Raw genomic sequence first — 17776 nt, 5'->3', positions numbered from 1 at the left:
TGTACATTTAATAACTGAAAAATATAAACAATTTAAAAACTAAAAAGAAAACACAGTTGAATAAAAACATATTTCTCAATTAAAATGTACTAGATGCATGTAAGTTTTTTTTTTAATCATACAATATATTAAACAATATATTTGGTTCAAAGTAACAAAATCCTATAGTATTTGTCCTTTTGTGTCTGGCTTGCTTTGCTTAACATAATGTCCTCCAGGTTTATCCACGTTGTGATATGCTTTACGACTTCATTTCTTCTTACGGCTGCATAATATTCCATCATATGAACACACCACAGTTTGTTTATCCATTCATGGGTTGACGGACACCTGGGTTCTTTCCAACTTTTGGCAAACGTGAATAATGCTGCTATGAACATAGGTGTGCTGATGTCTGTTTATGTCACTGCTCTCAGTCCTTCTGGGTATACACTCAGTAGTGGTATTGCAGGGTCATGTGGCAAATCTATATTCAAATTCTTTAGGAACTGTCAAACAGTCCTCCACAGTGGCTATACCATTTTGCATTCCCACCAACAGTAAGTATTACTATCTCTCCACATCCTCTTCAACACTTGTAGTTCTCTGTCTTTTTAATAGTGGACATTCTGATAGGTGTGAAACGATATCTCATTGTAGTTTTGATTTGCATTTCCCTAATCATTAGTGATGTGGAGCATTTCTTCAAGTGTTTTTTTTGCCTTTCGTATTTCTTCTTTGGACAAATGTCTACTCAAGTCTTTTGCTCATTTAAAAAAATTAATTTATTGAAATATTATCACCCACACACAAACATACATAAACAATGAGTGTATAGTAATAGTTGTGAACTTACAAAACAAACACATATAACATCATACAGGACTCTCATAACTCACCCTACCACCAACACTTTACATTGTTGTTTAACCTTTTTAACTAATGATTAAAAAGCATTGTTAAAATATTACTACTGGGAAATGGACTTGGCCCAGTGGTTAGGGCGTCCGTCTACCACATGGGAGGTCTGCGGTTCAAACCCCGGGCCTCCTTGACCTGTGTGGAGCTGGCCCATGCGCAGTGCTGATGCGCGCATGGAGTGCCATGCCACGCAGGGGTGTCCCCCGCGCAGGGGAGCCCCATGCGCAAGGAGTGTGCCCGTAAGGAGAGCTGCCCAGCGCGAAAGAAAGTGCAGCCTGCCCAGGAATGGCGCCACCCACACTTCCCGTGCAGCTGACGACAACAGAAGGGGACAAAAAAACAAGACGCAGCAAATAGACACAGAGAACAGACAACCGGGGGAGGGGGAGAATTAAATAAATAAATAAATCTTTAAAAAATATATATATATTACTACTAATCAAAATATTTTTCCCCCAACCCTCCCTATTATTATTGTCATTATATCATGAATATACATAAACAAGTGTTTAGTAAAAGTTGTCAACTTACAAAGCAAACATGCATAACATCATACAGGGGTCCCAACATCAACCTTTCACCAACACCTTGCATTGCTGTGAGACGTTTGTTACAAATTATGAAAGAATATTGTCAAAAATCTTACTACTAATTATAGTCCTTATCTTACATTTGGTGTGTTTTCCCCCCAACCCATCCTAGTATTATTTTTTAAATATCAGTTTTGAAAAACAGCCTTGCTGGATATAAAATTCTTGGCTGGAAGTTTTTCTCTTGTAGTATCTTAAATATATCAGACCACTGTCTTCTTGCCTCCATCATTTCTGGTGAGAAATCAGCACATAATCTTACTGGATATCCCTTATAAGTTATGTATTGCTTTTTGATATTTTAACAAACATTTGTTTATTTATTTGCCTCCCCTTTTCCCCCCGCCCCAGTTGTCTGTTCTCTGTGTCCATTTGCTGCATGTTCTTTCTTCGTCTGCTTCTGTTGTTGTCAGCGGCATGGGAATCTGTGTTTCCTTTTGTTGCGTCATCTTGTTGTGTCAGCTCTCTGTGTGTGTGGCACCATTCCTGGGCAGGCTGCACTTTCTTTTGTGCTGGGCAGCTCTCCTTATGGGGCACACTCCTTGTGCATGGGGCTCCCATACGTGGGGACACCCCTGCGTGGCACGGCACTCCTTGCACGCATCAGCAATGCGCATGGACCAACTCCACACGGGTCAAGGAGGCCCAGGGTTTGAACCACGGACCTCCCATGTGGTAGACGGATGCCCTAACCACTGGGCCAAGTACGCTTCCCATGCATTGCTTTTCTCTTGCTGCTCTCAGAATTCTCTCTTTGTCTTTGGCCTTTGACATTCTTATGGGTATGTGTCTTGGAGTTGGTCTATTTGGATTTTTTTAGATGGGAGTATATTGTGCTCCTTAGACAGGGATATCTATGTCCTTCAATATGGTTGGGAAATTTTCTACCATTGTTTCTTCAGATATTCCTTCTGCCCCTTTTCCCTTCTCTTCTCCTTCTGGGACACCCATGACAATGTATGTTTGCAGACCTTTTGCTGTCATTTAGTTCCTTGAGACCTTGTTCAATTTTTCCCATTCTTTTCTTCATCTTTTCTTTTGTATGTTCGCTATCAGAGGCCACTTCTTCAAGCTCACCAATGCATTCTTCTGCTCCTCAAATCTGTTATTATATGAATCCAATGTTTTTTTAATTTCATTTATTGCAACTTTCATTCCCATAAGATCTGCTATTTTTCTATGTATGCTTTCAAATTCTTCTTTGTGCTCATCCAGTGTCTTCCTAATATCCTTATTCTCTTTGGCCATCTCATTGAATTTATTAAGGATATTTATTTGAACATCTCTGATTAGTTGTCTCAATTTCTTTATGTCATCTGGAGACTTATCCTGTTCCTTTAACTGGGCCATATCTTCCTGTTTTTTGATGTGGATTGTAATTTTTTGTTGGTGTCTTGGCATCTGGCTTACTAGAGTATTTATTCTGGGTGCAATTTTTCTCATTAGTTTAGGGCTTCCTGCCCTTTCTCCCTTGCTGGTTGAGAAGTAGGAGCCAAGGATGTAACTGGTGCTATAAGCTGTGGAGGCCTAAGATACCCTCATTGTCCCAGGGACCAGTGAAGCTTCTCTGAACTTTCTCCTTTGCCAGAGGTATGAGCAAAGTCACAGCTGTGTGGAATAATCCAAGTCATGCAAACCTAGACTATAGTTGCCCAGAGAGACTGATGAAGGGTCACACCCCTTTCTCCCCCTGCCTGGGGCGGGGATGGAGCTGCACATGTGGGCAGCAATCTATGCAGTGTAGGTCCAAGATGACCAGGGTTGCCCTGGTAGACTTCCAGTTTTCAGTCTGTGCCAGTCAAAGGTACCCACAGTTACCTGGTTAGGCTGGTGCAGGGCTCACCAGCCTCCTCCCCGCCAGAGGCGGGGCTGAAGACTAGTCTAGGGCTGCAGGCTGATCTGGGTGAAAGAAACTGGTTCCTACCATCACTGTGATTTTCAGTTAGCCTGGCTTCCCCTCAGGCTGGGGTGGAGTCAACATGGCGGCCACTGGCCTCTTTCCTTCTTGGACAGATTCACACCCCAGCTATTCCTAGGGTTATTCCTTAGGCATCTTAGTCTAGGAATCAATAGCTAAAATCGGCAGACAACTGTCTTCTTCTCCCCTGTTTTTGGGAAATGGAGCTTCCAATTCCAGTCACAGAATAGCTCCCAGGGCGACTTGTGCCCCTAGTGTAGGATGATCACTGGCCTCTGGCTTGGCCAGTAGTTTTCCAGTGAGGCTGTTGCAGGTCCCCACAGCTTCCTCCCTGCCAGAGGTGGTGCTGGGGCCTAGGCTAGAGCTGCCATCTGACCTGGATGGAAAGAAGCAAGCCCCCACCAGCGCTGGGATTTTCAGTATGCCCCGCTTCCCCTTGTGCCAGGTGCAGAGTTAAGATGGTGGCTCCCAGACTCTTTCTGACTTGGACAGGCTCAAACTTTAGCTGTTCTCAGGATTGTATTTTAGCCCGCTGAGTTTACTCATCAGTAGCTGAAGTTGGGGCCCAACCATCTCTTCCTCCCATTTTGGGGAAGTGCAGCTTTCAATTCCAGCCATGGAACAGCTCCTGAGATGGCTTGTGCCTCCAGCAGAAGATGGGCATCAGCCTCTGTGGCATGGAGAACTCTACTTATGAATCTTCTCTGCAGATGGGCAGTTTCCTCCTTCCATTCCTTCAAGGATGTGGCAGGATGTTCTTCTGGACTCCTGAAGCCCCCAAACAGGTGCCTCAGCTAGCTCCAGATAGCTCTGGGTATTTACTAACTGCCCTGTAGCAGGAGCTGATTCTAGGAGCTCCTTACTCTGTCGCCATCTTGCTGGTTGTCCTTTTGCCCATTTTTTAATCAGGTTGTTTGTCTTTTTATTGTTGAGTTGTAACATCTCTTTATATATCCTTGATATTAAACCCTTATTGGATATGTGATTTCCAAATATTTTCTCTCATTGAGTTGGCTGCCTTTTCATCCTTTTGACAAAGTCCTGTGAGGTGCAAAAGTATGTAATTTTGAGGAGGTCCCATTTATCTATTTTTTCTTTTGTTACACATGCTTTGGGTTTAAGTTCCAAAAAAACCCCACATATTACAATGTTTTAAAGATGTTTCCCTACATTTTCCTCTAGTAGTTTTATGATTCTGGCTTTTATATTTAGGTCTTTGATCTATTTTGAGTTGATTCTTGGATAGAGAGTAAAATAAGGGTCCTCTTTCATTCTTTTGGTAATAGATATCCAGTTGTCCCAGCGCCATTAGTTTTGTCCCATTAACATTAATTAGGTGGGTTTGTCGAAAACCAGTTGATTGTATAGGTGATGGTTTATTTCTGGATTCTCAATTCTATTCCCCTGATCAATGTGTCTATCTTTAAGCCAGTACCATGCTGTTTTGACTATGGTAGCTTCAAAATATGTTTCAAGGTCTGGCAGTGAAATTCCTCCCACATCACTCTTCTTTTTTAGAATGATTTTGGATATTCAGGTGCACTTTCCCTTCCAAATGAATTTGGTAATTGCCTTTTCTAATTCTGTAGAGTAAGCTGTTGGGTTTTGATTGGTATTGCATTGAATCTATAAATCAGTTTGGGTAAAACTGACATCTTCATATTTATTCTTCCAAACCATGAACACAGAATGCCTTTCCATTTGTTTAGGTCTTTTAAAATTTCTTTTAGCATTGTTTTGTAATTTTCTGCTTATAGGTCCTGTACCTCTTTGGTTAAATTAATTCCTAGGTATTTGAGTCTTTTTGTTGCTATTGAAAATGGAATTTACCCCCGATTTCCTCCTCAGATTGTTCTATACTAGTGTACACAAACATTACTGATTTTTGTGTGTTGCTCTTGTATCCTGCCACTTTGCTGAACTCATTTATTAGCTCAAGCAGCTTTGTGGTGGATACTTTAGAATTTTCTAAGTACAGGATCATGTCATCCACATACAGTGAGAGTTTTACTTCCTCTTTTCCTATTTAGATGCCTTTAATTTTTTTTCTTGTCTAATTGCCCTAGCTAGAACTTCTAGTAAAATATTGAGTAACAACAGTGACAGTGGGCATCCTTGTCTTGTTCTCGATCTTAGAGGGAAAGCTTTCAACCTTTCCTCATTGAATATGATGTTGGCTATGGGTTTTTCATATATGCCTTTTATCATATTGAGAAAATTTCCTTCTATACCTATTCTGTGAAGTGTTTTTATCAAAAAAGGATTCTGTTGAATGCCTTTTCTGCATGATTGAGATTATCATGTTTTTTTCCTTCAATTTGTTAATGTGGTGTCTTACGTTGATTGATTTTCTTATGTTGAACTGGCCTTGCATACCAGGAATAAATCCCACTTGGTCATGATGTATAAGTCTTTTGATATGCTGTTGGATTTGATTTACAAGTTTGTTTTTTTTAAGATTTATTTATTTCTCTCCCCGACCCCTCCGTTTTCTGCTCTCTTGTCTATTCGCTGTGTTCTTCTGTGTCCGCTTGCATTTTTGTCATGTGGCTCCTTGAAATTGTGTCACTTTTTTTGTTGCGTCATCTTGCTGTGTCAGCTCTCCGTGTGTGTGGCTCCCCTCCTGGGCAGGCTGTGCTTTTTTTGCGCAGGGTGGCTCTCCTTGTGGGGCACTTTCCTTGTGCATGGGGTTCCTCTATGTGGGGGACACCCCTGCGTGGCACGGCACTCCTTGCGTACAGCAGCACTGCATGTGGGCCAGTTCACCACACGGGCCAGGAGGCCCTGGGTATCTAACCCTGGATCCTTCATACGGTAGGCGGACACTCTATCAGTTGAGTCACAACTGCTTCCCTACAAGTATTTTGTTAAGAATTTTTACATCTATGTTCATTAGAGAAATGGGTCTGTAATTTTCTTTTCTTGTTGTGTCTTTATCTGGCTTTGATATTAGGGTGATGTTGGCTTCATAAAATGTACCGGGTAATTTTCCCTCCTCTTCAATTTTTTGGAAGAGCTTTTTAGCATATATTAACATGAATAATATTTCAAGAAAATTTTATTATTTTTGTTTTATATTTTGTTTACTCTGGATACCAAAATCATCATTACAACAAAACACACATGATATTTCAAGAACTGGAAATGAAGTAGTATAAACTGATTCACTTTAAAATATTTCCTTTAGGAGGTGAATTTTGAATATTTTTTTAAAAAAAGTAAGATCAAACTTAGTACCCTGAAATTACTGTCTTATATTAGAACTCACTAGAATAAACTTCATTAAAGTCTAAATTATGCCATTTAACTTCTTATGCAAGACTTCCGCTGAAATTAGTAGAAGGGATGTAAACAAGGTAAAGAAAATTTTGCCCTTACAGTCATTTCACCGGAATGAGAAAAGTTATTTTTTTATAGTTTGGGTTCAAAAATGGGTATTTTGCTTACCATTTGGAAGCTGGAGGAGGAAATAAGTTCTCATCATTAGCAGGAGTCGTTAACACATGATGGTTTACAACACTTAAATACTTTTCGATGTGAATCTGTTACAGAAAAGTTGAGGTTTAGGCCATTATAGTGGACTTAAGATACTCAGCTAATTTATTCCATTTCATTAGGTTAACACCCTGAATCGTGTAATTAAGCCAAAAGACACAACATGCTATGTGTTTATTACATGCCTAAGGTCTCATTAGGCATCTCAAGGCCAAATTACTTTAACTATCCCAAAAAGCATAATAAATAAATGAGACTCAAAGCTTAGGTGACCTATAGCACTCTTCACAAAAGACACAGTGTATATAGTCAGTAAATTGCTTATTCAGGTAAATTTACTAGGTGATACAGACATGGAAAAATGTCTTTCTCTTATAGGAACTTGAAGTAAGCATCTGAAGAAAGAATTTGGCCTTTAGGTAAGAGATTCTTTAAAATGGCCACTACAAAGACTCCAGCTGGGTTTAGTCCTCTTACCATCAGGTAAAATAGGGCAATGATATGCTAGTTTGGTGAGGCTACAAAATACCTCGCATTTCTCGCAACCTCAGGAATGGAGAAATGAAGCTGATAACACGGTAGAGTGAAAGTCTGAAGCAAGAGCAGAGACACTTGACAGTAAGCAGTCTAGAAGATGGAGATGGACCTTATTTGGAAGATGGACCTCATTAGCTAATGCATCCTTGTTTCATAAGTGAATATTATTCTAGGATGAAGATTGGATTCTCCCTTAGATATCCATCTGTAATGATGATATTTCTATTGACTTCATATCTCTGCTCCAAAATTGGTGGTTTGGTTTTTTTTTGCTTTACCCACCTGATTACAATATTAAAAGAATGAATAATCTCAAAATATTTAAGCTATTAGGCAAAAGTCAACTTTTTATATTTTTAAAATCCAGGTGAAGCTGCTAGATACACATTGCAGTGTATTTTGCTTAGATTTGTTGGACTGATAGTAATTTCTTTTTAAATTCTAAGACCTTTTCATCAAATCACATGTTAGGGGTTGTCATTGCATAAATTTACATTATCAACATCTCAAATTCTTTATGGACTGTGACAGGATGTAAATCAATCAATCAGTAATAATTATCATTATTATTCAAAAAGGAACAGAATGAGAATGTTAATGACCATCCAAGTCCAACTCAGTTACAGTATAACCCAGGGTCTTACAAGAACCACAGTTCTTTTCTTTTAAAGGAATTTTCATCTCCTTCCAGTAACTTACTTGATATCTAAAACTCTACTTACTTTTAATCCCATTTCAGTCCTTTTGATTGCTGTTTCAAGATTCTGAATGTCTAGTGTGTCTCCTTTATCTGCAAGTGGGAAGTTTGTTAATTTCTCCTTTAACTGATAAAGGTCTTCATGGACCTGTATGTATAAAACATAAAATATCAAAAGAATACATATATAAATAGCCCCCTATAACAGTTATTTATTTTAAAGGCTTGCAATGTGATTGAATTGCTAAAGATAATAAAGATTTTATATATTCACTGATAAGGACTCTCTTTGGTTCTAAGAGCCAAGAAAAGAAAACATCCAACAAAAAGAAGTTCCTAAGGGAAGCAGTGCCTTTCAAAAGAATATTCTAAACATGTTGATAGGACCTGTTAGTTTTCCATCCTAGCTGTATCTTCCCTGCTTTCTGCTCTGAAGAAGTAGTGCTAGGTACTGTGGCCTTGTTCTTGTTTCATGTAGTCAAAGATGAAAATGATTCATGAGGAAAAAGCAACAGATATCACTATTTTAACATTTTCCTTCAATTTATATTTCTCCCAGATGTCAAGCACCCTCAGAATAAAATGGAAATTATGAAATTACACAGTGTGAGAGTCTATGAATTCATATTAGACAACAAATTTCAACAGATAAATACAGATGGCACCAATTATTATATGGGTTGCTGCCACAAAAAAACATTTTGTTATGCAAATTTATGAATCCAACACCTGTTTCAGCAATAGTCACACCAATAACAATCTGCAGACTGGGTTGCTAAAGGCATTTTGAAATGTTTACCTTTTTCTCTATTAGTATAGCTGGACGCAAACATTGATCCAGCCTATGCTATTGATTACTCTCGAATTTTTCCATGGAGCCAGGTATTCAAAATATCAGAATTTGCATATTTTCACCTATGGGCATTACAGACTGGCAGACACATCTGGTCATTTGTACTCTGCACAAATTGTCATGTAAAGCCTTCAGGGCTCACAGATTGAAATCTGAACACACCTACTGCTTTCTTGTAAAGACTATGGATGAAGATGTACTTCTTTGCATTATTTTGTCTTAATTATTGCTGCCGGCTGATTTACTATTATCTAAAGACATTTGAAAAGTACAAAGATGCAGTTCCAGGGCAAGTCCCACTTCTAGGCCCATGTTTTGGTTCCTCCTTTGAATGTAATGAATTTCCCTTTTCTAGTATTTGTAACTCCATGTGTCATTCTATAATTATGCCTATAAGCTGCTGGGAGAGTGAAAACAGCATTGTATTACTCATCAGAAAACTGAAGATTTGGATTCTTCAGCTGCCTTGTGTGGAAAATAATACTTCTTCAGAGTTTTGAGATAATATGTAGTAGGCATGGTACATAGTAAGGACTGAATAAAAGGCAGCTGAAAAGAATTCCTAGCTCTACCACTTACTAGTTACATGATCTCCATCAATGGCACCCAAAATCTCTGAACACTGTATTTTTTCATCAAGGGGGAAAAAGAAGGAATAATTACTCTATCTCTTAGAATTGTTGAATGAAAACGAGGTAAAATAGATGAAAATGAATGAATATAGGCTTTGGAGCCAGGCAAATATTAATATTAACTGGGCCCCTTCTTCCTCCTTTACTAAACTGATCTTGAGAAAGTTACTGTGATGGTTTGGCACTGTAGGTACCCCAGAAAAACATGTTCTTAACCTTAATCCATCCCTGTGGGTGTGAATCCATTTTAAGTAGGGTCTTTTGATTAGGGTACTTCAATTAAGGTGTGGTCCAACCCAGTCAGGATAGGTCTTAATCCTATTTCTAGAGTCCTTTATATGCAGAATGAAATTCACACACACACAGAGAAAGCCAGGGATGCAAGAAGCTGAAATTCAAAAGAACCCAGAAGATACCAGAGAGGTCGGGAGAGGCTGCCATGTACACTGCCCTATAAGCCAGCCCCAGAACACCAGTCTTTGGGAAGAGAGCATTGCTTTGATGACGACTTGATTTGGACTTTCATTTAGCCTCAAAACCATGAGGGAATAAATTCTCATTGTTTAATCTGACCCATTTCATGGTATTTGCTTGAGCAGCCTAGGAAACTAAAATAGTTACTTAACCTCAGAGGCTTAGCTTTCTCATCTGTAAAATGAGATAATTAATAGCGATCTTAGAATGGCGGTAAGAATAAAATGAGTTAGAGTGTGTAAAGTGCTTGTACAGTGCTAGCCACATAGATGAGCACTCAACAAATATTAATTCTCCTTTCCTGAATTATAAAACCCAGTGAAACTTGTTGCACAGAACTGGCACTCAGTAAAATATTCATTGAATTAAATTTCTCCTTTAATCTTTCTGAAGAACTTGTACTTTACTTGCCAGGTATTTTCTTCTTCCCTCTTAATTTCTACCCATCTGTCTATATAATTGTAGTAAAGGCAAGTACTATAGAAAATGTTTCACAAGTCTTGTATAGCAGAAGAGATGTTAAATTCCAAATCATTGTTCTTTCTTCAAATAGATCCAATCTACTGTATTGAAATTTTACATTTCACCCATCATCTATCTATGTGATCATTAAACACATGGCTTTCCATATATTTCCTACTTGGAGGAAGATTATTATTTTGACAGTTTGGGGACAGGGCTGCTTAATAAGGAAGTTGAAAGATTTAATGCAGCAAAGATTTGCTCTAGAATTTAAAAGCACCATGAAAGCAGACTCCTTAATTTTCAGAAGTGGTCTCATAATTCTACTTTATTCTTCTCTGCTAAAGATAGTTTGGCTGAGTCATTCTCATCACTTCTAGCTATCTTTATTCCCATTTATTTTTATATTGTATGCTCCAGGCAAACCAGGCAGAGGAAGTGATAAGAAAGATAGTGATAATATAAAATTAAATTGTCAATTAGATCTACTATTTCCAAGGTTGGTACTATTTGGATTTTTGAAATATGATTTCCAAAATAACTAATAACCTAATTTTGATTACAAGACTACATAATCCTTGTCGTACCGGCATATATTTAATAGTTCGGGCAAGCAAGCATTCGTAAAGATATATTTAAAAGAGACCACATTATTATTAATGAAGAATAAAAACAAAGCTTCTAAGATCATTAATAAAAGAAAGCATCTAGGAACATCCCTGACAACACCATCACACTTCAAGATTGTTACACAACATGCCATAACCTATTTAAGGATCAACATACAATTGTTATATGACCTTGGGCAAGTTATGCTACCTCTTTGGATCTTAGTTTTTTTCCCTGTCAGTTGGGGCTAAAATTCATTCTTGCCTGCTTGAGCTACATCCACTCACTCCATTCATGTTTTAACCTAACATTAATTTTTGTAGACTAAATTAATGACTAGGTTATAATCCAATCATTCAGTATTTATTGGCTCAATCCTGTGCTGGATATAATAGTTTATCCAAAGATTCAGCATTTATTGTGTTATACTTTATTAGCCTATATTTTAATCCTTACAAAACTCCTATGAGGGATTTAATATTATTATCTTCATTTTATACTTGAGGGAACCTCAGATTTACAGGGTAATACATTTGGTTATTTGGTAGAACTATTCAAATTCAGGCAGTCTGACTCCAGAAACTTCATGCTTAACCATTATGCTCTTTCTCAGAATAAAGATGTTTTATGTTAATAAGTAGCTTATAAATAAAGTTAAATTGGTGAAAATTTAGTGGAAAAGGCAGAGTTCAGATATCTAGAATAGTGTAAATTGGCAAGGGAAAACTTTCTTTTTATACCAAGAATGAAGAATTTAAAGGGTTTGAGAAGAATGCTTGAATTTTCTATGTATGTTGACTCACAATACTCATGAAAGGCAGTATGTGAAAGCACAGATCCTAGAGCCTTCTGTCTTAAGTCAAATCCTGGCTCTACTATTTATTAGCTGTGTTACCCTGAACTAGTAACTTAATATTTCTGATCAGTTTCCTTTCCATAATGTGCAGATAATAATATGACTTACCTGGGGGCCTTTTTTAAGTGTTAAATGAGTTAAAATATATACAGCACTTGTGGCAGTGCATGATACATACTAAATGCTATGTTAACTTTGTTATAATTTTTCTTTGAAATCATATAATGGTTTATATTTTACTTTGTGATCTGAAGTAATGACTTTCAAACTTGAGCGTGCATCAGAATTATCTGAAGGATTTATAAAAACAAATTGCTGGGTTCCACCCTCAAATTTTCTGATTCAGTCAGTCTAGTTTGGGTCTGAGAATTTGCATTTCTCACAAGATCCCCAGTGGTTCTGATGGTGCTAGTCCAAGGACGACTTTGAGAACCACTGGTCTAAAGAGTTGCCTAAAGTATCTGATTGAGACACAGCTACATGCTGTATTAGGGTAAAAAAGTAGAGATTTAAAGTATTTCTGCTTTATAGGCAATTATACACACACACACACACACACACACACACACACATAACTGCCAGAAACAATTTGATTGCCTAAGCTAACAATGAAGGAAGTTCACTTTACAATAAAGAGAAATCATGTAGCTTTGTGGAAATTGAGTCAATTTAGAGTCAGAATGGATCTAACTCAAGCTATGTATCCTACAGAAGAGGAAACTGAGGCCCAGAGAGGTGAAATGACTAGCCTAAAGTTATCCACCTGGGGGAATATTAGAGCCAGGGTCAGAACTTGGCATTCTGACTTCTAATCAAGTGTTCTTTCCACTAGATATGCTGATTGTTGGTAGCCTGCTAGAAGGAAATAAATCACAGCTCCATGCCAAAGTGGAATGAATCCATGTTGCCATGTCCGAGAGTGGTATTATATGCTCACAATACTCAGGATTCATTGGGAAAGGGAAGGTTTTCCAAATTTCCTTATTATACATATTCTACATATTACCATGGAGTATTTTACATTATATGCAGACGTCAGTCTCGATCAGATTAATATGTTGGCTCCCTTATTCTACACAGCTCCACTTAGCAGGTTCAGAGTAACGCTTTTAACCAGTGGGAGGTGCTGCCTAGCATGAACATGACTATTCTTAGCTCTTCTGACCCATTGTGCAATTCAGTGCCAACAGACATCAATTAATGTTATATCCTAGGTTGACAAAACTGCTCCTTCTGGATCCCACTGTGAAGTGCAAAGGATTCGTCTAGATTTTCAGTTAACACTATTTTCAGTTAACACTATGCCAAATCACAATGGGAACAGTCTTGGGATATAGTATTATTTCAAGGGAAGGTGTGAAATTGGGTACAGGAGGCTCTGGGAAGATTCTGCCCAGATTCTGGACTCTTTTTTTTAAAAGATGCTGTAGGTCTGAAAATATTGAGGAAACTAAAGAGAAACTTGTTCCTGTAGAAAGAGTGAGGCATACTATGCGGAAGAACTGGCTGCTTCTGGGTAGGAGTTGACATTAGTGTTTTAATTGTTTGGGGGTCTGTAAAAATGGGCCATAGATTTGGAGGGTGGGGAGTGAAAGAGAGGATGATAAATGGTGAAGGAAAATCTGAGTAAGATTCACAATGGGGATAAACTAGGTGAGTGTACGGGTTTGAGTTTTGGAAAAGGTGAATTTAGTAAAGTCTCTATCAGTGGGAAGTAAGAAATCAAAATTCTGACCTAAAGAATAATTAGACCCACTGAAGACCTGAGAGAGTATCCTGCTAAAGTGACTGTAGCCAAATGACTTTAAGCCTTAGTCAAATAGAGCGAAATATAAGAGTTGCGATAACATTTAAAAATTACAGAATATAAGTGTGAAAACAACAAAATTCCTTACTTAACCATTTCAGAAAATGTTGCAAAATCGAGTTACACTGGAGAATTCAGGACTTGATATTTTCCCCCTCAGGTTTGGAAAATGTTATTTCCCCGAGTTTTAAAAATTTATCACATTTCTATACTGAAAACGTTAACTTGATTTGCCATCAAAGTTATCATTAATGTGTTTTCCTATGAATGCGCGCTCATGTAAGGGACTCCCCCAGAGCCCCATTCTGTCTGATTTGTCTCCTCCACACTTGAACCCAGTTATGAGTTCAGATTTTTCAGAACATAACATTTTTAAATGGTACCTCTAAGCAAGACGTGGTTTTCTGAAGGACAAGTTCCGGAGTGAGCGTGATAAACCGAGTGTAAGGTCTTAGGAGTTTTACCAGAAGCAGGATGGTCGTGCCTTGGGAAGCTCAACCTCCAGGGTAAGGTAGGGCGGTGAAAGTGTGTCGGGGGGTGGGGGTGGGGGTGGGGGTGTTTTTGGGCCCACGGGCGAGACCTAGGAGGGTCTGTTTTGTAGTTCTCTGAGGGGCAGAGCCCCTTGAGCCCCGTGCTTGCTGGAGGCAGTCTTGGTGCCGCGCCCCAAATCGGCGGGCGCTCTGGGGTCTCGCTCCAAAGTGTTTAGCTGGGCAGGGCTGTAGGAGGCCCGTTTCCCACCTGGACTAAGATGGATCCGATGGGGTCGTAGTTTGCAGTCTCCTCTGCCATGGCTAAGGCCCGAGAGGTTTACCTCCCGCTCGGAGGCGCTGTCTCCTGGCACTGAAGCCTACGAGTTGGGGCGTCCGTCCCCATGACAACACCACGCGCGGCCCGGCGGGTTCTAAGCCCGGAGCGGAAGAGAGGGATGAGGGAGGAGTCTCGGCAGCCAGTGCGTTCCGAGAACACTCTCGGGCTGGCGTGTCTCCCCCGCGCGGCGGCGGCGGTGGTGCAGCCCAAGGCGGAAGCGGCTTCCAGACGGAACCGGCTTGCTGGCGCAGCTATGGCTGCGGGCGTCCCCTGTGCGCTTGTCACCAGCTGCTCCTCCACCTTCACCGGGGACCGGCTGGTTCAACGTGAGTAGCGAGGGAGCTAGACCCACCTCCAAAGCTCTTGATCCTCGGCGGGCGAGAGCCCCAGGACCAAGGCCTCTGCCTGGGCATTGTCCCGCCGCGGACCTTGGGCTCTTTCTCCCCTTGGCGGTGGCCTGAGGCTTACGGGGTGGAGGTTCCCAGCCACTCCACCCGCCATCCGAGGTTCATTCTGAATCTGGTTGCTTTTCTGCCCGTCCGATCCACTGCTGCGTTAGTTTCAGTTCCTTCCGTAAAGTGGAGTTATTCCGCGCCCAGTACACCTCACTCCACGGGTTGTTGTAAGGATCCAGTGAGATAAAGAACTGAAGGGTGCTCTGGAAACTGTATTGAGCTACATGAGTGTAGGGTGCAGGAATTAATGACACTGATGTCCTGACTTTTGGGGTGGAGTGTTTTCTCCGAATTTCATGTGTTCAGTTTGGCTACCCTTAAATGTATATAACACTTGTTAGTCTTGTCTTCTCCACTCCGAAGTTTTTCCTTGCCTTCCTTCTGAGGCATAAACTCACCACCAATATTCTTTTTTTTTTTTGGTATTACTAAGCCATTTTCCTTTGCCTCTGGACCATCATAGTGGCTGTCAAACTTTGTAATCCTTAAAAACGGGTTGTTAGGTCCGTGGAAAGATTTCAGGGGATCCGTGAGCTTGAATTGAAAAAAGTCAACTTATTTTGTTTTCTCTGACCTCTAACTGAAATCTAGCATTTCCTTCACTTACAAATGTATGCAATAACATTACAGTCATGTTCACGTCATATTACAGTTGCATATCTAGAAAAATCACGATCATCCATACTTCGAAATTATGGTAGTTGTTAGACCCGACACTGGTTGAGCGTTATAAAAGTAACTGCCACTACATTCTGAGAAGGGGTACATGGAACAAAAAAGCTTAAGAACCCCTGCCTTAAAAGAAACCCTAGATAAGGAGACTGTTGTAGAGAGAGGACCGCCTAGGTCCTAGGCTCAACTGTGTCGTTAAAGAGCTCTATGAAGTTGATTATAACTTAAGACTCCTGCTTTAAATGCATGGCTTTGAGTTAGAGCAGTGGCTTTTAGCTGGTGTGATCGTGGGCAAGTTCTTAACCTCTGCCTTTCAGTTTTCTTAAGTCTAAATTGGGAACAATTAATCCATCCTTGTGTTTAACCCAGAGGCTAGCACATAGTAAGCATTTGATAAGTAGTAAATATTAAAGCACATTCTTTCTCTGCTCCTTAGTAGGTGATGTGACATATTTGTGAGAGCCATTTGTAAACTGTAAAGCATCATTCAGCTATAATTTTTTTCTACACCTATCAAATGACAGAATTAAGCATGATATCCTTCCAGTACAAATATTCTATGACTTAGTTATCATGTAGTCACTTAGAAAGTTCCTTGCAAGGGTAAAAATTTAATTACAGTAGTTACTAAATGATAACTAACTGCTCTAATTATGTATATCCTTACCTCTAAGCAGTGCTTGTTTTGTTTTTTTGTTTATTTTTTAAACTAGTGTTTCTTTGTAAAAGTAGTGCATCCTCATTAGGTAAAATTTAGCATGTGGAGAAAAGAAAATATCACCTGTAGTCTCATTACCCATGCACAAATACTGTTGACATTTCAGTGCAATTCCTTCCTAATGCATAGTTTTTGTAATGTATAGTTTAAAAAAATTACATTTAATATATGATTTTTTTCTTGATTTTGTTCACTTAACATTACATCATAAAATTAGTTTCCATCATAAATTACATCTAGTGAACATAGCTGAGTTTGTTCAAGGTTCTTAAAACTCTTGGTATATTTAGGTTTACAAAAGACCTGTTTCCATTAAGTTCCCCTATGCTATATGAAAGTCTAATGCCAGTCTTTAAGAAACATGATGGCCATGGTACTAGATCATGGGGTTTTGGGAGCAGAATTGGCAGTGGCCTTGGAGGTATTGATTACCTGCATTTGGCAAGTAGAAACACTATACTTCTCCCAAATATATTAGAGACATTACAGTTATGATTAATTCTGTAAGATAAGCCACTTTATCCCTATATTTTTAAAATAAGTTAAAAGCCAACTCAGGTTAAACTTAATGACTTTTTCTTTGCTATTGTATTTGTGGTATGTGATTTTAAAAAAAATTAATGAGATAATTTGAGTAAGGAAAAATGAACTGGAAAAGAGGGCTTTATCATTTCTTCCAAGGTTAAAGAGTAGAGTTGAGGTGGGAAGCATTAGAATGAATTATTCGCTGAGTATTCCCTCTGCTTTACCATCATTAAAGATTGAATTAAGTAAATCACTGATTTGAATCTAATTTTGGGATAAGGGATGGAGATTGACCAGGACTTTTTCTTTCTCTTGACGAAGCTGTGGCTCTGCTCCTTACCTACCCCTAACACTGTTCCCTCCTGGCCCTGTCTACCTTGAAACTAATACTGCAGCTATGGGACTGCAGAGAAAAACTCAGACAGGGAGGTGACAATATACAGATTTCAGATGCTAGCTATTCTGAGTTATTAACCTCACCTGCCCCCCCCCCCTTTCCCTTATTCTTCTTCCTCTTTCCTGGTCTTTATTGACTCCAGGTGGGCTAATTATCACAAAGGAAAACATTCTGAACCATGTGGTCCTAATTGTACCCTTAGTATATCTCTAACACCTCCCACCCACTCCCATCTCCCAACCCATTCATAGTCTTTTAAAAGCTTGCTGTCCTTTGTTTCCAGCAGACTTGAGTTCTTCTCTCCCCTACTGTGGTAGCTATGAATCAGATCATCCTTACCTGTTTCACATTGTTCAGTTCAGTTTTTCCTTT

General features: G+C 39.3%; 2 protein-coding genes across 3 annotated transcripts in view; one reads left to right on the top strand and one right to left on the bottom strand.

Moving 5' to 3' along the window:
* IQCH (IQ motif containing H) overlaps window positions 1-14710 on the bottom strand; it is a 310616-nt gene extending 295906 nt beyond the window's left edge. For both annotated transcript variants that reach the window (XM_058294384.2, XM_058294385.2), the window contains exons 1-3: window positions 14569-14710; window positions 8163-8285; window positions 6856-6950 (exon numbers count right to left, since the gene is read on the bottom strand). In XM_058294384.2, coding sequence (XP_058150367.1) covers window positions 6856-6950; window positions 8163-8285; window positions 14569-14619 — 269 coding nt within the window. In that variant the 5' untranslated portion in view covers window positions 14620-14710. The remainder of the gene's footprint in view (window positions 1-6855; window positions 6951-8162; window positions 8286-14568) is intronic.
* A 74-nt stretch (window positions 14711-14784) lies between these two features.
* Window positions 14785-17776, top strand: part of AAGAB (alpha and gamma adaptin binding protein) — an 89294-nt gene continuing 86302 nt past the window's right edge. Inside the window, exon 1 of the mRNA XM_058294383.2 lies at window positions 14785-14963. Coding sequence (XP_058150366.1) covers window positions 14891-14963 — 73 coding nt within the window. The 5' untranslated portion in view covers window positions 14785-14890. The remainder of the gene's footprint in view (window positions 14964-17776) is intronic.

The sequence above is a fragment of the Dasypus novemcinctus genome, chromosome 3 (assembly GCF_030445035.2).
Source record: "Dasypus novemcinctus isolate mDasNov1 chromosome 3, mDasNov1.1.hap2, whole genome shotgun sequence".
NCBI lineage: Eukaryota > Metazoa > Chordata > Mammalia > Cingulata > Dasypodidae > Dasypus > Dasypus novemcinctus.
This window is presented reverse-complemented; position numbering and strand designations above follow the sequence as displayed.